Raw genomic sequence first — 24323 nt, forward strand, 5'->3', positions numbered from 1 at the left:
TCCGTTTGACTTTGGGTATAAAGAAATATAAAAGATTATGGTACATCTAGTAATGAGATGATGAGTAATTAGGTTATAAAAAGCTATGAGTGACTCTTTATTAATCTACTTAACACTTTAGTCAACAACGAACCATTACAATAATGTTCCTATAAATAAAAAGAGTGATAATAAGATGAGAAAACTTAATTTTTATCTACAAAGTGCAAGTGGATACCTTTTAAGAGAAAATTGATGCAAGGCAAGTTTTAGGTAAGTACACTAAATGTCATTTGATTGGTGGCGATTTCGTCTTTTGAAAATTATAGCATAAATAGCCTCATTTTCTTCGTCTTAAAAGCAGGGTACGTATAGGTCTAGGCCCCCCTTCAAAATAATCTTTATTAAAGGGAGTCAGCTCTAGATTTTTCTTAGTTTACTTTTTTTAATTATATGTGTTTTGGGAGAAGTTTTATAGTAAGATTTTGGTAGATTTATACATTTTATCTAAATTTTGTTTTTACTTGATGCTATGTCAACTTTAATTTACTTTATTTTTTTGTTGCTATAAAAAACCATGACTAAACTTATTTTTTTTTTAATGTAATTTCAACACCTACGTTATCATTTTTATTTGTTATAAAAATTAATAAGAGATAAGCAAAATTAAATAGTCTTTTGTGAGTTGCTCTAAATCAGAAAATACAAAAGAAAAGGCTTATGGAAAGTGGAGCATTAGTCACACCGCATAAAGACAACGTTATGATTATTATATGCAGTTAAAGCTTCGATAAGAATTTTGTATTTTTGTATGAACAATTGAATGCTTTTGGTAAAACGATTGATTGCAAAATTCACAATGAAAAATTTTGCATTGGTCATCTGTTCATATTTTATAGGTCGTTTAACATTTTTATTAAGTATTTCCTCAATTTTCATTTTAATCTTTCCAATTAAGACTTTGACTGATTTCAAGTGTAAACGCTCTCTTAAACTTATGGCCAAACTGTCAGTGTTAAAATTGATTCTTTTTATATTTTGACATTTGACAGATTGTTCTTTGGTTGAAGGATACGTTCACACTACAGTGTAGAAAAAATCAAAATGTATTACTAGATGACAGAAAGATAAAAAGAATAAAGTGAAGTGAAATTAATCAAATGATGTGAAGTGTACATTATCAAGCCAAAATTAAAAATAGTTACACTCTATGCCTGTCTACACGTGAGAAGGTTAACGCTCTGGTACATCATAAAATCTTATTTAATAAAATTTGTTAGCTATCATCTCTATCACGTTTGTTAGTTTCAGAGCGTGTGCACTGATAAAACCTTTGAGCATTCTAAAAGTAAATATTAGAAAAGATTAAAGTACCTACGATTAGGTACAAAGGTACCTCTAGCTTGAATAGGCACATAACGAGGCATTGAGTTTTAAAATGACAAAGCATTTCTTTTTACTCTAAAGCTATTGAATTTTAAGACAATTTTTCAATCATTTAGAAATTTAATTATTTCCATAATTTGTCAAGAAAGAGAAAATATAAATTAATCTTCTTAAAACCTAACTTAACGTAGGAATACGTTTCAAGAAAGTCTTAACAAAGAAGCGAATAGGGCGAGTTTTCTTGGTTACCTCAGGGCCACCTTGCTCAAATAAAATAAGTGGATAGTAGCCTTAAGGTTGTCAATTGTGGTTAACCCCAAAACATAATTACATTTAGGTGAAAGATGGCTATGCTAAACTAAATAAAGTAAGTTACTATAAAATTTGACACATAATTCCTTGAAGTTTCAAGCACACGTTAATGCGACAGCGCCCTTAGAATACTTTTTGACAGGCCCCGTACAATTCTGTGACAGCCGCTGTTATGCACATGCAGTAATATGGGTGTTGCGTTGCGTATATTAAAAGAAAACATAATCTATCAAATTCAATTTGGAATATTAATGGAATATTTTGTCTTTCCATTGTTTGCGGACAAAATGAAAAACTTCAAACAAATTGTTTTCTCAAGAAGCAGGTAGGTAGATATTTTCTTTTTTGAAAATCTGTGGAAAATTTCACATTGTTTCCGTTTTTGTTAATCTTTCTTTTTGTTATTTTTGTGTCTAAAATCTAAATTTCCATTTCCTTTTTGAGTTTTATGAATTATCTACCTACCTGGAAATTGTGTGTATTTTGTTTATGATAGAAAATAAAAACTAAAATCATTCATAAATGTTTATTTAAATGATTTCAAATTTGTGAGGAAGTTGTATTTTTAGTGTTCTTTATCAAAACAATCGTAACAATAAAAATACCGGCGAATCAATATCGTTTATTTAAGAGTTAAGTATTCTGTCTATTGTGAAAGTAAACTCAAGAGTTTTGACACTCGATCCACTTGACAGTTGTATTATAGATTTAAGGGTGCGTTTGCAGTGAAATTTAAAAATTGTCAGTTGGAAAGAGATAATTTTTGACAGTTGTGAATTCATTGACATTTGTAGGATTACAATTTCCTATACTAGACTTGTATACTTATCTATTTCTCATAAAATTGTACTTTAAACTTTCATAAAGATAGAATCAATTAAAACAATCATATGTCCGATGCTATGCGAAAAATTGTATAACATTTATTATTAATAGCTACATAATAATTTTATAGTTTTAAATTATCAATTTAAATTCTAGTTTCTAGTTTTATTTTTTAAACAACTAGCTTCCTTTTATCAACTTAACTATTTAATTTAAGCTTATCAAAATTTCTAATTTTAAATGGATTATTATCTATATCTTTGTACATATAAACCATTACTAATTTTATATGAATTATTACCATTGACATTTTGACTTTAATTTAGGTACATCTCTTATAAAATGTACTAAATTTCGACACACGTGCTTCAAAAATTCCATTAATAGCCGAAGCAGATCGAAAAAAAATATTATCACCTATGATTTATTGTGTTAGGCACGTCATTTTGTATTATCATTTTTGTGACGAGGACATTTATTTTTTAAGAAAATAAACTGGAGCGGGGAAAAAACTATGAAACGTCAAAATGAGCTGCCAGAAAAGAGTCAAATGTGAAAACGGTCTTGGGTAACTGCTGGAACACAATGCAAATTCGGAGCCGGAGTCGTAACTAAAGTCGGAAAATCTGTCTCTATTTGGTATATTTGCAGTTTACAACCACATCAAATTTCTCAGAAAATAGTTTTGTTGTTCGATTTTATTTCCTATTTAAATATTTTTCCACTTTTTAATCGAAAAAATATTTAAAAAAAAATATAATCACCTAATTATTCTCTTCAAAAAGGGAAACGTCACATGTGTCGTACGTCAAAGTTAAAAGTTGGTCAACTCTTCCGACTCCGGCTGCGACTCCGATTCCAGTTGCGTCGGGTTGTGTTCGTACATTTACATTTGCGTACATTGAATACTTTGACAGCTATTTCAGTTACAACTCCGACACCATTGTGTTTCAGCAGTAAACGTTTGTATTTCCCAATTATCATTTAAGAAGACAAAAGATTATTTTTATTATTTCAACAATTACGGATAACCTAGTTCAAAGAGCCAATAATTCAACTGTCATAAAATGAATTTCAGTGACATTTAGTTACATTGCATCTGACAAATTCAATTCCACCCGTCAGTTTTATTCTCATTGATTAACACTAACCTCAAATACTTGATTACACCAAATTTGCGTTTAATGACAGGAATTTTGAATGAAAGGTGTAACCAATCTGTCAAATTTTGATTTATCGACCTTATTTTTTTTATACAAAAAACTAGAACTTTCATCGTTAAATTTGTTAATTTTAGCGTAAAATTGAAACTAATGATTAAGAATATTTTGTTAAACATTTTTTAACTAAGAATTTGTATTATTGTCTACTTTTTCTTCTCCCAACGATGGAATATTTTTTTTAATAAACAGCTGATTTATAATTGAAGAAAAATGGTTTCATTGGAGGCGTTCTATTTTCGTTTTAATTCCCACCTGTCAAATCTGCTTCACTGACCAACTCTAACCTGAAGTGCTTCATTTAAGCAGAAAATTGTTGTTAAACTATGACCTGTCAAAAAAAATATTAAGACCATAACTGACCCCTTACACCGGACCTGAAAAGTCAGTACATAAAAGCTTTGAGCATGGGCGCGTTTAGAACACGATTTTGTTAATGGTTTGAATATTAGGCTACTTACTAAAGGTGGTGATACAGTTCTGTGTGAACTAGGGCCTCACCCAACAAATTTCTCCATCTAGCTCGTCATTCATTCTTCTCCTCCACTCCCTTTCGATGCATACGGGACCGTAGATCACACGAAGAACTTTTCTCTCGAAACCACCCAAGATGCTTACATCCGCTTTTGTTATAGTCCATGCTTTTGCACCGTATAGCAGGACGGGGATGATGAGAGTCTTATATAGCTACACTTCGGTCCTTCGAAAGAGGACTTTTCCACCCAAAGAAACAGTGGTTAGCAAGAGTTATTCTGCGTTTGATTTCAGCGCTGGTGTTGTTTTCTGCGTTTACAGCTGAGCCTAGGTAGACTAAGTCCCTGACTACCTCAAAGTTACGTCTGTCGATGGTGACGTTTTGACCAAGACGTCAGTGTTGTATGTCCTTTCTAGACGACAGAATATACTTTGTTTTGCCCTGATTAACCGTTAAACCCATTTTTGCCGCCTCTGCCTCAATACTCACAAAAGCCCCATTGACATCACGCTGAGTTCTTCCGATTATGTCAATGTCATCAGCATATGTTAGTAATCGGACAGACTTTTGAAAGATAGTGCCTCTAGTGTTGACGTGTGAGCTCTGTACTATTCTTTCAAGCACGATGTTAAAAAAATCGCATGACAGCGCATCACCTTGTCTAAAGCCTTTTTGACATCGAAAGTTTCTGTTAAGTTGTTTCCAACCTTTATGAAGCAGCCTGGAGAATTCACGGTCATGGTCATCCTGCACAAGCGGACGATTTTGGCAGGGATGCCAAAACTTGACATGGCTCTATACAGCTATTCCCTGTAGATGCTGTCATGCCCGGCCTTGAAATCGATGAAAAAATGGTGGGTGTCGATTTGGTGTTTTTGGGTTTTTTCCAGAATCTGCCGTAATGTGAATATTTGATCGACTGAGAACTTTCCTGGTCTAAAACAACACTGATAAGGACCTATCAGGTTGTTGACGATGGGCTTTAGACGTTCACATATTACGCGGCAGAGAGGATTTTATAGGCTATGTTAAGTAAACTGATTCCTCTAAAGTTGGTGCAGTTTAGAGGGTCTCCTTTTTTCAGGATTGGGCAAACCATACTGAGGTTCCATTCATCGGGCATGCTTTCTTCTGACCTTATCTTACAGATAAGTTGGTGCATGCTCCTAACCAACTTATCTCCAGCTGCTTTAAGGAGCTCAGCATTCAAGCCATTTGCTCCAGCGGCTTTATTAAACTTCAACTTGATATGGCAATCTTTACTTCATCTAAGTCAGGAGGACGGGATTGTTGGCTTTCTTCGTCTATGTTGAATGGATCATCCTGCCTGACAGTGTAATTCGGTTCGTCGTCGCCGTTATACAGTCTGCAGAAGTGGTCCTTCCATATCCTCAGCATTGACTGCGGTTCCACTATTATGTTTCCACTTTCGTCTTTGCAGCCTTCGGTTCTAGGTTTATGCACCTGTGAATTTCGTTTCACCTGTTCATAAAACTTTCGAACTTCATTCCTGCTTTTAAACCTCTCAACATCTTCGACCGCACGCTTTTCACGCCTCTATTTTTCCTTCTGAGAAGTTGGCGTTCCTCTCGCCTCTTCTGTTCATAGAGCTCATGAGCAGCTCTCGTCCTTTTATGCAGCGCCGCTTTGCGTGCCTGTTGTTTGGCTGCATTTGCCTGCCGACATTCCTCATCAAACCAGGGGTTCCTTGTTGGTGGCTTCTTGAAACCCAGCACATCAGAGGTGGCTTCTCTGATTGCATCTTGGCAATGTTGCCACTGGTTTTCGATACATTGTGTTGGCGGCAGAGAACTTTGAGAGAGGTTACTTGTAACTCGGTCGGAAAAGGATTTGGCGATCTCTGGCGATTGTAGCCGTTCCACGTTGTACCTTCTCCCAGCACCTCCCTGTTTTGCCTTGGGTCTGGAAATCCGAAGTGCTACCTTGGCTAAAACGAGGTAGTGGTCCGAGTCGATTTTAGCTCCTCAGAAAGTTCGTACATCCATAATGCTGGAAGCGTATTTGGCGTCGATCGCAATATGGTCAATCTGGTTGACGGTAGATTGATCTGGAGAAGTCCAAGTTCCTTTGTGGATGTTGAGGTGTGGAAAACGCGAACTGGCTACCATGACGTTTCCCCCCGCAGAAAAATCTATGAGCCTGAATCCATTGCATGAAGTGTTGTCGTGCAGGCTGTTCTTCCCGATTATTCCACCAAAGATGTCTTCCCTTAGTAGCTCATATGTTTGTCTAAGAGCTCTCTTCTGTGGGGGCGCGCGCGCATATCAGGCTAATGTTGCCGAATTTAGCCTTGATGCGTATGGTCATGAGGCGCTCATTGATGCACCTATAGCTCAAGACTTCTTGCCTAAGTCTAGTTCCAATGAGAAAGCCGCATCCAAATAAGCGCTGCTGGTTTTCGCGGTAGCAGTCACCATAGTAAATATCGCAGGTTTTCATCCTCCAGCAGTCTAGGGCCTCCGCTAATTCTTCGGCCGCACGTTGTCTATTAAGGGACCTAATTTTCCACGTGCATATCCGAAGTTCGTTGTCCTTAATTCGTTTACGTAGGTTGTCAACAATAAATCCGTCCGTATCCGAGGCTTGTTGGTGCTTCGCAACTATGAGGTTTTTACGTGGCCAGGAAGTCACCCCGACGGCACAACCCTCAACCTGGAGGGCCAGATCCTTAGTATAACTCCAAGGACGGGGAGCCGGATAAAACCGCTCCTTAATACAGGCCTGGGTTTCGAATACGTCGTAGAAGCCCTATAAGGTGTTCACTAAGTAGTTCAACCTATCTGGAACTGTAGACGCCACCGTTGATTCCATTTCGGGTATTCCTCCGCTGCCGTCTGGATAAGGAGAGGTGCCTTAGTGGAAACACCTCTCCACCCCTCTCTTGTTTGCTGCCCCCAACAACTTTCCACTGGGGTTGGAACCCAATCTCCAGTTGAGCTACTAGGCACCCGATGTTCACCGCGGGGAGGTGAGAGTAGGAGTCTACAGACAGAGGTGGGTTTTGAGAAAAACCTGTGGACGCTTGTGGCCTCTTGAATGCACATGTCTACCATTTGAACATATTACACATATTTAACATATTAAGCTACTATTAAACTATTTTGTTATAGACTACGATCTGTCACAGTCATCAAAAGTAAGTCAACGCACACACGAATGATGAAACGTAATTGACTTCAACTGTCAAATAATGTCAATTGTTCAAATGTTTATGGTTTAAGAACAGAAATGTATGCAATTTAAAATCTTATACTTTTGTTAATACAAACAAAAAACTGATGGCATTCACGTGCAATCTTCTCGAATTTTTTGAAGATTATACATAAATGCATGTCATTACTTATTATCTACCATTTATTTGATTTATATTCAGCCATTTAATTTATATTCAGCCAAAACTTGAACACTTGTTTTACCTTTCCACACTTTTGAGTTACGACTTTTAAGATAACCCAATAAACCATATGAAGATAAGGGAATATCATGTACATTTAAATCAATTAACTAGATTCAGTCTCCTTAAATACTTTTAATTAATGTGTTTGAAAATTGTTTATCCTAATAAGACCATTAAATACGTCTTAAAATAAAAAATTGATTAGAGAGTTTATCGATATCATGAGACTAAATAATTATCATAACTCAATGATTCAGCAGATTTGAGTTCCTATCGGATATCATATCAGATTCTTTTTGAATCCTGCTCAGATAATACGATCACAATCGTTTTTAAAAAGCTAAATACAAAGAGCACACCTTATTCATCAATACACCTACATTTTTAGCTGCTAAATTTTGAATCTGTTCACTTTTATTTTCGAAAGAATGGAAATGTTTCCCAGAACGCACTTCACTTAAGTGAATGAATCTAAAAAACAAAATCTAATCTTATTTGAGTATAGCAAAACTTTCTTGTGTGAATTCTATGTCTTCTTGACGAGCAACTTGTCGAAAAGACTTATCATCTTTCCTCGCCTTCTAAAGAAGGGATTAACTTAAAAATGATAAACTCAAGTATCTTAAATATTTATCAACCTTTCGAAGCAACATAAAACAAAATATTTGCTCAACTACTTGTGGAAAATTTACAAAGCCTCTACGTAGCTCTTCGATTAATAATAATTTATTTACACAATACAGTCGAAGAGATCTATTGATATCTCAAGTATCTTTATGACAAAGTGGAGTAAAAACTAACTCAAGGCTATTTTAACGAATTCAAGAAGTTACTTCCGTCCAATCATTCAAACCGAAACGGAAATAAACAATTTTATCATCAATTTTCAAACATAACGATTTTTTTATCTTTCTGCCGGCTTGAGCGCCACCTCTTATCAAATAGATACCTTGCGAAAAAAAACAGCTGATATTTGACAGAGGATGCCTGTCAACTGAAAAGTCGACTAAAAATAAAAATATTCGGCAACAATTCTTAGCCTTTTATAAATTTTTACTAAATTATGTCAAATTCACAAAATGATAGCAGCACAGCCATGGAGGAACGAAGAAAACATCGCTACAGGGGTAAGCAACATCAGACACTTAAGAGTTTTCTTATTCAAAGCTGTATTTCAGGTGGAGCATTCTTAGGCCTTGTCGGCGGCGTAGCAGCTCTTTTTGGATTCTCGCGAACATTGGGTCGCGCGAAGAAAGACGAAGCGGCATTCATAGCCAAAGGTGGTAGGGAAACACTTATTTTGATGGACGCTGGGTCTGCTCTAGCTCTTCGAGCTCTCGGTTGGGGAACTTTGTACGCAGTTCTGGGAACAGGTGCATTCTGTTTCGGAGTATGGAAACTGTCAGGAGCGAAAAATGTATGTTAATTCTTTCCAAAATGTGGGATATGTTTTCAATTTCATTCCTCAGATGGATGAATTTCGAAACAAAATGGGCTCAGGCCTACCGAGACTGACCAAAACCGATGAACCAACAAGTCAAACAGAATTCGATGGATTAACCGACCTTATGAAATACCTAGCTGCCTGGGGAAAAGAATAAACAATAAACTTCCTTTTACTTATCAACTATTTATTTTACTTATTTAGTTTTCATTTATTTTCTACTTGGTTGTGTCATCATGGAACTTTGGGATTTTAAAGATAAATTGCTCGATGAGTTGAGACTTTTTCGTATCCAGACGATCTTGGCAAAGTTGAGTGAGGTTTTCGTGGATTTCAAGAATATTTGCGTAGTCTACTTCGAGATAGACTTTGGCTTCTTTTCGGAAGTCAATGGATTCTTCAAGGAATTTATTCAGATCTGGAGCTCGCTTTAGGTAATCAAGTTTGTCTTGTGACAATACTGAATAATCGATGTTGTTGCTGGAAAGGGCACTGAAATTAAAAAAAAGATGAAGATGAATTTTGTTTGGCTGTTCTTGGAGATAAATCTTACTTGTTGATATTTTGGCGGGTTTTCTTCAAAAGACTTAGCCACTCTTCGATTTCGTCGTTCAATCGTTTCTCGTACCTGAAATAAGATTTATTAGTATCTCTTAGGTCCCAGATAACCTCTCTACTTACTCGGTTCTATTGTTATTGAGCTGGGTTTCATCTCCAGGAACTGAAATGAAAAATTTGGTTTAGAATTTTCATTAGTTTCACTTTATTTCTGTGTTTTACCATCAATTGTTATATTAAAAACGCTTCTAGTTAAAATATTTGATTTAGGAATTGAAACATCTGCATCAGATGCTTCATCTGAATCAAAATCAACTTGCATTTTCATTGTTTTTATTATAAATTTTAAACAAAACAGAATGAAAACTAAAAAATGTATTTACTAAACTGAATTTTTGAACAAAAACACTCCATATATATTTGTTTTTAAATACAAACTGACAGTTGACAGCTACCATCGAAGAAAAACGCCCATCGACTATGGAATGAGTTCAGAGATGAAATACCATGAGGTGTGTTCAGCAAGAGAGAAAAAGAATTCAGCAAGGCTCTAATGGAACAGGGGCTCAATTACACTAGGTTAGTGTGATATTTATTACACTCAGACGTTTTTAGAAAGACGCAAATAAGTGCGAAAGAGAAAGTAGGCGATATAGAAATACTTTGAAAAGTCCAAAACCATAAAGTTATGGGTTCAGGATTGTCTTGGGCAATTTTTGACGTTTCTCGTCCTTGTCTTTCTTTGTTTCTTGGCGTTGCTTTATTATTGTTTCTACTGTTTCCAAGTAAACAAGAAATATGCCACCGGACAATTTCAAGTAGAGGAAATACATTATAACCGAATTAAATGAAGGAATGATTGAAAGAGTCTAGGTTGGTAGTTTAAGCTTTGTGATTTAAGTGATAATCAACTTTTCTGTCTCTTAAAATTGTATTTTTTTAATGTCGTTTTCAATGAACGTCAAAAGCAGGTTAAAAGTTTTTTTCATCAATCCTTATATAATTTAAAAACGATGGTTTATCATTTGATTTTAGTTCATTTGTCAAGAAAATGAAGGATCCCCTCCAGATTTCAATCCGATTCCCTTTTTTCTTTTGCTTGAGAATTTTCAAAGCATCCTCACAGAGGTCTAACACATCTAACTACATTTCGGAATAATTATCCGTATTCATGATATCAATAATCATTGCTATAGTAAAAAGTGCAGTTTTCTTTAATTATTTTCACACTTTGACTTTGTGGATGAGAACAAAAAATGAATGAGAAGTGTCAAAAACACTCAATCGAAAAAAGTCCTAGTAAAATATGCGAAACACGCAACATACAGAAAGTCTGAGTGTAGTAGCACACTTACCTATAGTATTTTTAAAAATCTTAAATTAGTTAAATTTGACGAGTTGAAATTTAATTCGTCTGCACTCAGCAGAATACAACTATCGATATTTTAAATAATGTGTGTTAAATTGAGCTTTGCCCTAAAACGAAATATGTTTCCTAGTTGCATTCGAAGTTTGAATGTTTTGACGGTAAAGAATGTCAAAACGAGTTGAAATTTAAATTTAGTAGGGTTTGACAGTTTATCGTAAAGCCCTTAAAGCACAAACAATATTACTTTGAAAAAAAATCTGTTCACGTATCTCATAGGGCACTTCACGCACTACATACTAAAGTTCAATTCTGTTCGAAATGCATTAAGTCGCACTTAATAAATTTATAAATAAGATACATTTCAAGCCATTAACGAATCACCATTTTCATTTCCGGCTGCTAGTGGCAGCACTTTAACTTCTCCTGGAGCATAGGACGTCAACCAGTTCCTTTCATTTCTCTCTATTGCTAGCACAATACCTCAGCTGGGACCAGGTCTCCAAGTTTTGAGACCGCTCTGCCTTCATGACAGATGATCTCCATGTTTCTCTTGGTCTTCCAGGCCACCTTCTATCTTGAGGATTCCATTGAAAGCACTGCTCTGCTGTGTTGTAGTCCGGCTTCCTCAATATATGGCCATTCCAGCGACACTTTCTCAGTGCGATGTCAACATCCACTTTTGTTTGCCCAGTCTTGAACCACAGTTCATCGTAAGGTATGGTTTGGTGCCACTAAATGTTAAGGATGTAACGTAGACAGTGATTGACAAAAATTTGCAACCTTCTCGAGATGCCAGCAGAGCACTTCCACGTTTTGCAGGCATACAGCACCACGGATTTTACGTTGGACTCAAACAATTTTAACTTGGTACGGAGCGCTATTTTCCTGAAATCCACAATTTAGAAAGCATTCCGAATGCACTACGGGCTTTATTTATTCTATAGCTTCCCAGATAGTTGAACTGGGTGACCTATTCAACTGCCACGTGTCTCACAATAACCTGTTGTTGTTGGTTTCGGCTGGGGTGCCTTAACTTAGTCTTACTGACATTAATCCTTAAGCCAGCCACATCTCCATTTTGTCCATTGTGCAAAACAAAAAACCTTGCATTGTTGTTAGACTCTTTTATTATAGCAACAATTTTATCAGGAATGCCTCTAGCCACAAGCGATCTCGAGATAACATCACGACTAACGCGATCGAAGGCCTTTTCAAAATCGACGAACATGAGGTAAACTGGCGATTGTTACTCCGACGATTGTTGAAGAATAATTCGCAAGGTGTTAATGTGGTCGACACATGATCGACCACTGCGAAATCCCGCTTGATGTCTCTTGAGCGTAGACTCGATCTTAGATTGTATCCTCTCGAGAATGATGGTTGCCATTAACTTTGGAAATAAGGACAGAATGGTGATTCCATGTCAGTTGTTGCAGTTCTTAACAAAATTTTTGGTAGCTTGGCGAAACACCTGACTTCCATTAACATTGACTTTTTTGCACGGCTTATTCTCTGATACGTCATCGTTCCTGCGATTTAATGTTTTTCGATAATTTTGTATGCGGCTATGTCAAGAAATGTGTATTATAAACACCCAAATTTACTTTGCATGGCGTACATATGTTGGAAAATATATTGAAAACAAAAAATTATGAAGTATTACATAACAAGATCAATGGAATACGAATGATTTTGAAGTGCTATTTGACATTTTTATTTTGTCAAATTTATATTTTATTCCACAAGGAAACTTATGGCTTTCTGTAAACTGAACCTTTCTTTTCGCCTATGAATAAATATCGGACAAAGAATATTAAGTCTAGGGTTTTTGATAGTTAATTAACAATAAAAAGTTCTGCCGTGACAGAAAAATTAATATATTTCAGCTATCCATCCTTGAGCAAACAGAAGCCATTTGAGATACTATTAAAGCATTAAATAAACAATAAATTTGATGGCAAATATATTCAAATAAAAACTTATTAAAACGTCAAACATTGCAAGTCACTATCCCCATCAAATTACTAACTTTGAAACATTTTTAAATAATTAATTCAAAGATAAGCAGATTATATTAGCACTCACCTGATTGTGATTACCATAGAAAAGATAACAATTGAATCAAGACCGAATATATAAATTACATTTAGACATCCATCTTTTTGAGTAAGTGAGAATAAACAACTTAAGCCTTCGTGAAACATTAATGCTATTTTATGGCATATGTGTGCAACTTAAGCCAGTTAAAGTGAATATAATGGACTTTTACCTTTCAATATATTTCTATGATTAAAATCAATCATTTCTGCTTCTACTATTTTTATAACAAACTTGGCAGACAAAAAGTAGCACAAATAGTCAAACAAAAATAATACAATCAATAGAAATAAAGTTGCAAACAATTAAAAGTTGCTTTACAACAACCAAAAGTAACATAGTGCTGAATGCAACTTATCTGCAACGCTGACTGAAGTCAGCCATTAAGGACTGAAATCAAACTGTCAAAAAGCAAAACGTCAATTTTATCATTGTAAACAAAATATTTGTGATGTGTTCAATTTTTTAAATATTATTTGCATAACATTTCAGTTTTAACCAAAACTACACATGAAAACAATCATTTAAGAATTGTTTCTAAAAGAAAAACATAAAAGTAAGAATTATCAAAAAGATTTTGCTTGTATACTAGTTGCGCATTCCCTACAATCCAACCAAAACACAAATCCCTGTTGAACTCTTTACTCTTCCCAATCAGACAAAGAACGAACTACCGGTTCTTGTTGGTACATTATTTTGTTGGGAAATGAGAAAATTGGGAAATTTTCTTTACGCAGCACAGGAAAGGGAAATAAACCCCCCTAAGACCAAGACCACCCCAATGAATGCCTCGCCCAACCCCAATTCCCAACCAAACAACATTTAAACCTATCCATGAATTTTTGCAGCACCAAGAGCAACAGCAACATCAACACCAGCACCAGCAGCAACGTTGAACGTTGAAGTTGAAACTTGAACAGAGCGTGTTGGTGTTCCCCTCTCGATTCTCGCACAAAATAATAAAAACGCAAACTCGCACAAGGCACAAATTGCAAAAGCCAACAACGAACTCTGAAAACTCTGAACACTCTTGGCTCTTGGACTCTTTTTCTGTTTTCTTGGCGAAATCAGTTTTGAGTTTTTCCAGAGCATCTGAGTTGATACAGAACCGGGAACGCGAGTGGACCTCTTAATTCGTCGGTTGTCAAAATAAAAATTGTTTGCAAATATTCGCGAAAATACAAAAAAAAACTACCTTCCCAAAAATTTGATTTGATTGTTTTCTTTCGATTTCGTTTGCTCCCTCCCAAAAGAAGCCTCTTCCCAGTTGGATGAGACAGTGCAAACGCTTGCCGAATTCTTCTTTCCCCACTGGTAGTATAGTTCCCTATTGTCGTTGTCGTTGTCTAGTGAAGTTGCAGTTCTCCTGAAATCGATACACTTCCTCCTCCCAAACGCACGGTGGAGTTATAAATGAGTTGACGACGACGTAGGTATTCGGGCATCTTTGTGTGTTAGCTTCCAAAAACCACGATTCTCTGGCACTTGGTCTAGAAAACTAAAGACCACTGAATCCGGAATTCTGAATCCGTATGGAAGCGCAGTGTCGTGCAATTGCAATCATCCTGTCACCAGAGCCCTTCCTCCAGCTGCTGCTGCTGGTCCAAAACCAACATTATTAACTTCTTCGAGCAATTTCCGGTATCGTTGTCGTCTTTGTGGTCGTCAAGCTGCGTGGCTTAGTGCAATCGTTAACGTTGCTGCTTCTCTACATTGCCGTCGAGGTGTTTGTGTTCCTTGCGGGGAAGCGTTATTGTGCTAAAAATTGAAAAGTAAAGAAAGTGTCTCACGATCATAGTGACTAAGGTCCTAGTGCAAGCTAAACAAACAAGTGCATCCTTTCGAAACACCCCCTGGAAGTAGTGTCAATAATTATTTATCATGACGACCGATTTGCTGTTCCCCAAAATCGCTGACTGTTCCTATGTGTCGTGTTACTGGTAAGTTTTTTTTTTCAAGTTGTTCAACCTTTTCAAAAACCCTCTTTCCATCATGAAACTTTAACGAATTTAATTTTGGTCAAAGCTAGGGAAGGTACATTAACGTTTTGAATTTTCCCAGTTTCTAACTTCCTCTCCGTTTTCCTGTCCTAAGCTTTTTTTTTTTTAAATACGAGAGCGTGCGCGTCTGTTGCACTTCGGCTCCGGCTTCTTCTTTTTTATTTTGATTTGTTTTTGTGTGTGTTGCATTGCACAGTTGCACACCCCTATTTAGAGTGCAGCAGCAACGAACGGTGTGGTTTTGGATTTTGGTTTGTATGCGATGTTAGGTTGCCGTTTGGAGAAATTAGGTCATTCGGTCATGCGAGTTCGCGATGTAGAAAGGAGAACTCGTACAATATACGAATAAGGAGGAAGGTGCATATGGAGGTAGATAGATCCACAATAATTATTCATCACACAAAACTGTACCGCTAAATCAAACACAGAAACAGAACATGGAAATAAAGCAGTTTTGGGGATAATACATAACATCAGAGTCAAAAAGAGCCGATAAATCCATCGTTTGGTGTTTGGTTTCATTGCAGGAGTATTGAAATTAAATTTCCACAAAGCTACAAAACGCAACTAGTTAAATAAAAAAAAATTGGGTTTTCAAATTAGATTATGTGCTCCTGTACACATCGGGTAATATTCAACTATTCAAAAGAATCTTTGACGTAGACCTTGAGGTTTTTATGGATATGTATTCTATTTATTCAAATGCTGAACATTTTTCGGGCTGCAGTTGTTTTAAAAACTTCCTGAATCTCTTAAAAATAACACTGGTTAAGTTTTTTTCTGTCCCACAAACCAAACAAAAATTTTTCCCACAAACCAAACAAAAATTTTTCAAGGCATTGAGTTGTCTTGAATTCAAATCTCGCCTTGTAATTTTTCTATCATATCAGGTTTTTAAAATATGTCTCTTTAAAATTTTTAAAAACGACCAAAAACGGCGTTTTTAAGGCTTAGGTAAAACACAACATAGTTTTAACAATATTTACATTAGATTTCATTAAATGTATTGTGGATATCTAAAGCAGTTTTAATTCATTCTATTGTATTATGATATGATCTGCTGGACAGAGGATGGTATATAATTTTTTGAATATGAACGTGCTTTCAAGTGAAGAATCGATCTGCCTTGATTAAGGACATTCTACAAATATGTGATGAATTGATAAAACTTCATGACAGGCTAACACAATTGTGGAAGTTCATTATTGTATATTTGTTTGGTCGCAAAAATAGTTTTTCCAACTCTGATTCCAAGTATCTTTATACAGTTGTGTTCAAAATAATAGAAGTGCTTTTACAAAATTTGCTCAAGTGTTTTTTTACCATGTGTATACTGGTAATCAGCCCATTTCTCTACCGGTAAGTAAAACGGGACATTAAAAATGATAAAACAATGAACTGGTTTGCAATTCATAACCGTTTACATTTGTAACCAGAGATCAAATGATCTTTACTCTCAATCATTCTATTCAAAATAATAGGAGTGTGAGTTATATTGTACGTAAAAAAAAAAATCAAAAATTAAAAAAAAATAAACAGTAAGTAACTAAATTAAAATAGGAATATTAAATAGTTGGAATATCGAATATCTAAACAAGTTTGGTTATCATAAAAAAGTTGAGAAATGAAGGAAAAACGTATAAGGATATAGAGTTGATGTTGGGGTGCTCTGACCAAATGATCGCCAATGCTGTAAAATATGAAAAAAAAGTCGAAACCCGGGGACGGAAACGAGAAATAAGTGAAAATATCGATCGTCGTATAGTTCGCTACAGCCGAAAGGATCCTTTTGCGTCCTCTAAGATGATCCAGGAAGATCTAGGACTTGCATAAGTAGCGTAATAATAAGAAGGCGATTGTTGGAACACAATCTTTCCGCTCGCAGTCCACGAAAAGTGCCGATGCTTACAAAAATACATGTAGCCGCTCGTTTGAAATTTGCAAGAAGCCATGCTAATTGGCCTGCAGAGAAATGGCGAAACATTTTGTGGACTGACGAGACCAAAATTGTTTTATTCGGTGGAACAGGCTCTAGGCAATACGTCCGACGTTCAGAAAATTCCGAGTTTAAGCTTCGGTACACCATTAAATCGGTAAAGCATGGAGGTGCTAAGGTGATGGCATGGGGCAGTTTCTCATATGCTGGTGTTGGCCCCATACATCAAATAATTGGCACGATAGACCAGCGCGTTTATGTGGATATAATATCCAGTGTGATGCTGCCTTATGCGAGTTGGAATATGCTGGTTAAATGGGTATTTCAACAAGACACCGACCCGAAACACACCAGTAAGTCTGCCAAGGAATGGTTTCGGGTCAATGGGGTTGAGGTCATGGACTGGCCAGCTCAGTCGCCTGACCTCAATCCCATAGAAAATTTATGGGCAGATGTGAAAAAGGGTGTTTCTCGACGAAGAACCTTGAATTCGAGGCAGTTGTGGGACGCAGTCGAGGAAACATGGAACCAAATTCCAGTTGAGCGTTGTTAGGCCCTTGTGAACTCTATGCCACGCAGATGTACAGCAATTATGAAAAACAAAGGATTTGCCACAAAATACTGACAAAAAAATTGAATATTGAATATTTTTTTTTAATTTTTTATACTTTATTTTTTTTTACTCCTATTATTTTGAACAATTCGTTTTGGCTTTATTTTGATAAATACACGTTTTTCCTACCTTATTTGTTTGAAACAAAGTAGTCTTTAAGCATAAAAATAAAAGACTGGATTACATATTTCGTACAAACAAAATAAATTAAAAAAAAAATAATACAACTTTTGAGTCACGATTTAATCTAAAAAGAACAGGCACTTCTTTTTTTTTTGGAACACAACTGTACATGCAATTTTCCTTTGTCAGTTGCCTAATATGCGATATGGAGTGCAATGTGATGGTGATGTGGATTATGTGTACGAAGTTAGTTCCAGTTATTCCAATTAACTTCAAGCTCCATCTATAGCTCTAAGAAATAGATTTGACGAGTCAATTGATAGAAATTTGGGGAATCAATAACAAGTGGAAATTTAGTAGCATCTCTGGCTGCATCATCCGCAATTTCATTGCCTTTAATTCCAGAATGCCCTGGTACACATGCTAGTAATATATTTTCCGTCATTGTGCATGTTAGTTGTTCCAGAGAAGGGCATCGGTTTGTCTCATTTTTTTGGCCTTTTAATATCTGTCAGGTTTATCCTTCGTCCCAAATAAGTTTTCGAAATTGAAATAGTTCTTTGAATTGCTGCTAGTTCAGCAATGTAACTGACTGCTTCATTAAGTATTAGTCCTGAGGTTTGATAATGCTGTTCCCACTTGACTACGGCAAAAGATGAGTTATCATCTTTGTGTGAACCATCTGTAGAGCTTGGAACATATCATTCGTTGCATTTTTCTTTTTAAATGCTGATAATTTTGTGTTATGATTTAAACAAATACAAATCTTTCTCTTCTAGATACAGTTTAAATAATTTTAGAACCTATCTATCATCAACTTCTAGAAATTTTCATTAGTTATGAGTCTGCATTTGACTGTATAAAGTTTTGAGAGATCTTAAATTTAATGTTTTCGTGGTTTTGGAAAATTCATTTAGTCTATTTTTATTTGTAATTATGAATGTGCTCAAAGTTTCATCACTATTTTTAAGTTTTTAAAGATATTTCAAAAGTTTACTTTCAAATTGCTTATCTTCTTCTGTTAAAAACCGTTTAGCATAAATTGTTTAGCGAAAATTGTTCTCAAAACTTCAATCATTCAAACATATTTTCTCAGAAATAATCCAGAAGCGTTAGATCGCACGATCTGGGATTTTCCGAACAAAAGACCTCTCAAAACTTGTGTAATTGCACTTAGATTACAAAAATATATAAAAAAAAATATTAAAATTTGTCTACGGGGTTGTACCCACCCTCAAAGTTTTGACAAATTAATATTTTTATGCTTTTTTCCCTTCCTTAATCTCAGTTCCTGAGCTACTGTTTACTATCAAATATTAACTTTTTGATCTTATTAGGTTTAGAACATATTTGACGTTTTGATTTGAATGCACCAATACGTTTCCAGCGGTTTCAAATTTATAATATTTTAAGCTAAAAATACCCCCAATAGGTGACCAATATTGATTTTTTTTAAATTTTTGGCGCACTTAAAACCACTGCTCTATAAATCTGACACAATTTGAATTAAAGTTTCTATACCTATCCGATTTTGAAGAAAAATTTGTTTATAAATTTGAGGCCTACCTGCACAAATGATTAATTTATTGATGTCCTTTAAGGATGTGGGTTTTTACCTGTTTCCTAGTTTAGCTTAGAGTCATCTGAAAAACTTTTTGACGTTGCTGCTTGCAAATGCACCTTGTTCGGGTTTAAAACCAAAGAAAGTTACCATCCATGAGAGAAGTTTTTTGTTGGATCAAAGAAATGAAAGGAAAATGGTTATAAGCGTGGTTGACAAGAAAGAAAAAAATTTCTTAAAGAAACGACAGCAGAGGCAAATTGAAGAGTCAAAGAGGGAACCAAAAAAAGGTTTACGCAGAAAACGAATATTGTCTCAGAAAACTGTAATAAGAAGTTGGTGCGTGAATCTTCCCCAGAAACACATTCGGTAACAGAGGCATCCCCAACAAACCCCCCTTTGACAGAGGCACCATCGACTTCAAGAGCTTATCGCAATAGATTGATGTTGCCAACAGTTGCCAAGGTATGTGATCGATACGGTTTATCGATACGATCTGGTGCTGCTGTCGCTTCTCCTGTTTTGGCTGATGTCGGCTTGGTTTCTTTAAAAGATTCAACTCTTGTTATAGACAAAAATAAGATCCACCGAGCTGTATCGAAATCACGTAAAGAAGCTTTAGAAGATATTGGGAGTATTGCTATAAAAAGCATTTACTTTGATGGAAGAAAGGACAAGACCCTGATAAATAAAAAAAAAAGAATTTTTTTAAGAACACATCTCAATTTTGGCAGAACCCGCAAAAGGGATTTTTACTCCCGTCACAACCTTTTAAGAGAGTCAAGTTTGGAATTTAGATGACGTGCTTTGCATTGGATGTGACGGAACTGCAACTAACACTGGTTTCAAGGGAGGCTTCATTCAATATTTAGAGGAGTTCTTGAAGAGACTGCTGCAGTGGTGTATTTGCATGCTTCACGTCAATGAGTTATCTCTTCGTCATTTATTCTTGACATTAAATGGTTGCACTTCGGGTCCTAGAGAATATTCTGGACCTATTGGGAAACAATTAGCTGTGGTTGATGAACTTAGTACGAATTTGCTATTGCTTGTCAGCTACATCATCAAAATATCCGCTCCAATTTGGTTCCGAATCAAGCGACAGGCGTCTTTTAAGGATGGAGCCAAACATATTTTCCAATTAATTATGTACCTACTCTCGATATTAACCCGAAAATTTGAGATGTGTTGTGGATTCTGTTATAGAAAGAAATGCTTATTTTGCACATCCAGAAAACCTGCTTATCAGTATGTTGTTTTATGAAAGAGACTACATTCGGGAGCTGGCATTGCGAAGAATAAAAAAAGCCAGAGAAGCTGAAAATATCAACAAATGCTGGATATATAAACCACCAAAGATCAACTTCTCTGCTTAAGATTATACCGAAATTATTTTGTGTAACGAATGTCAGGTAACATCACCCCCGGTTCTTCGACATATTTCTTTTGAAGACATTCACATCATGGCAAAAAATAAGAGCTTGGAAATTGTTGACTTTCCCTGTCACAACCAATCTGTGGAAAGATGTGTTAAACTGCTAACAGAGGCATCACAGAGTGTAACTGACCCTACTTCTAGAGATGGCTTTATTAAAAACGACGTTAGTTAGGCGGTCACCGTCAACAGCGAGTGCTACATAATGATGATAACTGATTTCTTATGTCTTAAATTGAACCATATGGGCCTTGACGACATGTGGTTCCAGCAGAACGGCGCTACGTGCCACACAGCGAACGCCATGACATACTTATACACAAAACATCTACCCGCTTTTATTAAAAAAACACTTTAAATATTTAGTTTCGTAACTTGCAGCATTAGTAAAGAGAGACGATAGCTTTCTTACAATCGATCACTCCACATGCAAAAATAAATAATAATTTTTTTTCGATTTTTTACTTTTTCAATTTGTTTGTCCACACCATATCGAAATCTGTGAAGTAGTTACAGAGTTAAAAAAAAAAAAAAACTAAACCGATAGAAGCCACACTTTTGTGTACAGCGGTGTCTGACACACGGTGTGGGTCGCATCTCCTTACACAACACACTGATCGAGGCACCGGCACGACACAGAAAAATATAAAACTTTTGATTTTGCTCGCTCCGTGTCTGACACCAAAAATCGGTGTCTGCTAGCACGGTTTTCAGCGCACGGACACAAGTGTGAGCACGAGTGTGGTGTCCTTGGACCGCTTAACGCACATACCAAATCATTCTTAAGCGGCTCCTAAACACCACACTTGTGCGCACACTTGTGTCGGTGTGCGGAAATGTGAGCTGTGTGTTTGGACTGATGTCGACAACGATTTTCGGTGTGAGACACGGAGCGGGTAAAATCAAAAGATTTAGATTTTTTGTGTCGGTGTCTCCATCGGTGCGATGTGTATGGGGATGCACTGCACGCGCACATTTCCTATTCAGTTGCATGTGAATCGTTGTTGAGTGTGGTGCGTGGCAAGTTGTTTTAAAAAAATGGCAGTTCGGGATTGTGAATTCTGGCGATCTTTTATAGATTTGTATAGAGATAGCAGATAGCCTTTCGTTTGCAGAGATTGCGTCCCGCATATGTGTGTCTCTTTTTTTATGATTGGTTCAATTATATTTAAAAGTTCTTTGTAAGTTTCGGAGTTCATTCTAAAAAAAATTTTAAAATCTTCCCGTGAATTTTCTTCCAATTCTTTTAGAAGGCCACCATGTGAAAATGTATTTCTTTTGAAAAACCAATCCTTCGACCAAATTTCTTTTTTTTTTTCCTTTTTTTCTTCTTATTTTCATCTAAACAAGAAGCGATTACAATTACCGCGCAAGCTTCAACGTCACTCATTCTCATATTTCCTCTTTCCAAGGCAGTCAAATGCCCGTCTCTCACAAGAACTGGGCCCGTCACAAACCACAATAACATGGCGAATTTTGAGTCGGGATTTGAGCAACACCCCACAAAATCTACCTAAACCAAGAGCTGAAACCCAACGACCGACGCAGGGTCGTATTGGATTTTGTAGCAGTTGAAAGTTAATCCCAATTTTGTTTGAAAAATCGTCATTAGCAGCCCTATTTTGGATGAATAGGTAACGTGAAAAAGCAAAGTTGCCGGATTTGGAACGATACCAATTAAAGCGAAATTCACCAGGTACGAGGTATAGAGTTCCTGCTTGCTGTGAATTTTGGGCTAGAAATGTCATCGGTCCGTACTTCTTCAAAAATGATTAACAGTCAGTTTAAGGCGTGATAATCTCGTGCTTCCAAGATCGTGTGATCTGACCCCTTTAGAATTTTTCCTCTGGGACTTTTTAAAGCCGCAGACCTATGCAAATAAGTAGAAAACCACCGCTGCCTTCAAAGACAATATCATTGTTGCCATTGGTAAAATTCAGCATGAATTATGCGCCATAGTCATACAAAACTGGACCTTTCGAATGCACATCAGCCAGTGAAGCCCCGGCTTCAATCATAATGTCTTTTATAGGGCTCTCAATAGACCTTATTGATATCTCATACACAACTTGTTTTATATTTTTTAAAATTGATCCGCCTTTAATGGAAAGCCCTTAAAATGGATATTGAAAACGTCTGGACATTTTTATATCGAGTTTTTCAATAAGAGCGCTACAAAAGTTTTTTGAAATAAAACAAAAACGGTTTTGGATATCAATGAAATTCTTTATTCCTGTGACAGTTCGTTTGAAGTCATTATGTATGAAACTCGATTTCTTTTGCATAGCCGGCCATCACGGGCACGCTTGCAGAAGTCCAGTTGCTGAACCCAATTTCAAGCATAAATCGGCCGATACTGCTGCAATTTCACGTTCGATATTCGTCAATCGTCGCTCGCTTGTTGGCATAAACCATTGACTTGACTTAGCCCCACAGGAAATGGTCTATCAAGGATAACATGTTCTCCAAAAAATTAATTTTGACATTCACAGTGTGGCTTGTGGCGCCGGCCGTCCAGTTAGAACCACATGTCCTGCAAGTCTATATTATTCAACTGGGGCCAAAAATATTCGGTTATCATTGAATGGTAGCGATCCCCTTTCACAGTAACCTGCCGGTATTGATCATAACGGAAGTACGACCCAATGACGCCGCTGGCCCATAAACCACACCAAACCTTAATTTTTTGGGATGCAATGATGAGTCATGGAGTACGTGTGGATTTTTGCCAGACCAATACCGCATATTTTTTTTATTGACGTAGCCATTCAGTCAGAAATGAACCTCATCGCTGAAGATCATTTTTCAAGTTGTTGCTCAGCCCAATTTACGAACAAACCACGCTTCTGATGGTCAAGCGGCTTCAGTTCTTGCGTCAATTTAATCTTGTAAGAATAGATGCCAAGATCTTTTCCTAAAATTCGCCACAATGACTTCACAGAGATGCGCAATACTTGAGAACGACGTGTGAGAGACACATTTGGGCTTTCTGCAACTAAAGCCTCAGCGTCAGCAATATTCTCGACACTACGAGCACTTCTTTGTCTAACTGGAACGGGAACATTTTGTATTGTGCCTGTGGATTCAAACTTTTCCACTAGACGCTCAATTGTTGATCTGCTAGGACGATTATGACTACCATAAGTTTGAGGTAGCGCTCTTAACGTTGAGGCCAATGACTCAGAATTTTCGACTCGTTGTTCGCTCGTTTATCTTTCCATCATGAAATGAAAAACCTTACTGAAGAAAAATGTCAAAAGAACGGCAAGAAATATAGCATCGTTTGTTGTCCCTGTCGCTCTACTTTTGTAGCGTCCTTTTTGAAAAACCCTGTATCGATTATTGTTTATTCAAATAAAGTTTGGACTATTAAAACATTGAAGACAGGATAAGCTAAAACATTCACTGAGCATTAAAAGTAATCAATTCATTAAATGTAACCTTTATAACCTTCAATATAATAAAAAAGACAAACAAGTAATTAATAACAAACAATTAAAAAGAATAGGAACCAAATGGCTTCCTTGTGGAACTCATGAGTAATTAAGAATTAGACAAACGTTCATGGAACA

General features: G+C 36.2%; 3 protein-coding genes across 3 annotated transcripts in view; 2 read left to right on the top strand and 1 right to left on the bottom strand.

The window, feature by feature from the left end:
• The first annotated feature begins 8583 nt into the window (after window positions 1-8583).
• Window positions 8584-9252, top strand: LOC129950847 (transmembrane protein 242). The gene is made up of 3 exons (XM_056062765.1): window positions 8584-8742; window positions 8794-9032; window positions 9085-9252. Exons 1-3 carry the CDS (start codon window positions 8679-8681, stop codon window positions 9214-9216), a joined length of 435 nt encoding a protein of 144 aa, XP_055918740.1. The 5' UTR covers window positions 8584-8678; the 3' UTR covers window positions 9217-9252.
• Window positions 9226-10039, bottom strand: LOC129950846 (uncharacterized). The gene is made up of 4 exons (XM_056062764.1): window positions 9840-10039; window positions 9741-9780; window positions 9613-9687; window positions 9226-9551 (listed from the first exon to the last, which is right to left on the bottom strand). Exons 1-4 carry the CDS (start codon window positions 9943-9945, stop codon window positions 9278-9280), a joined length of 495 nt encoding a protein of 164 aa, XP_055918739.1. The 5' UTR covers window positions 9946-10039; the 3' UTR covers window positions 9226-9277.
• A 3556-nt stretch (window positions 10040-13595) lies between these two features.
• The window catches only part of LOC129952958 (protein N-terminal glutamine amidohydrolase), a 265831-nt gene continuing 255103 nt past the window's right edge, over window positions 13596-24323 (top strand). Inside the window, exon 1 of the mRNA XM_056065942.1 lies at window positions 13596-15023. Within this exon, the coding sequence (XP_055921917.1) occupies window positions 14965-15023 (59 nt within the window). The 5' untranslated portion in view covers window positions 13596-14964. The remainder of the gene's footprint in view (window positions 15024-24323) is intronic.

This window comes from Eupeodes corollae, chromosome 3 (assembly GCF_945859685.1).
Source record: "Eupeodes corollae chromosome 3, idEupCoro1.1, whole genome shotgun sequence".
In the NCBI taxonomy this organism is placed as follows: Eukaryota; Metazoa; Arthropoda; class Insecta; order Diptera; family Syrphidae; genus Eupeodes; species Eupeodes corollae.

Coding starts and splice junctions, on each gene's coding strand:
- LOC129950846 (XM_056062764.1), bottom strand. CDS start 9,945: ATGAAAATGCAAGTTGATTTTGATTCAGATGAAGCATCTGATGCAGAT. Junction 9,781..9,839: donor TTTTAATATAACAATTGATG/GTAAAACACAGA, acceptor TTTTCATTTCAG/TTCCTGGAGATGAAACCCAG. Junction 9,552..9,612: donor ACCCGCCAAAATATCAACAA/GTAAGATTTATC, acceptor TTTTAATTTCAG/TGCCCTTTCCAGCAACAACA.
- LOC129950847 (XM_056062765.1), top strand. CDS start 8,679: ATGTCAAATTCACAAAATGATAGCAGCACAGCCATGGAGGAACGAAGA. Junction 8,743..8,793: donor AAGAAAACATCGCTACAGGG/GTAAGCAACATC, acceptor GCTGTATTTCAG/GTGGAGCATTCTTAGGCCTT. Junction 9,033..9,084: donor AACTGTCAGGAGCGAAAAAT/GTATGTTAATTC, acceptor TTCATTCCTCAG/ATGGATGAATTTCGAAACAA.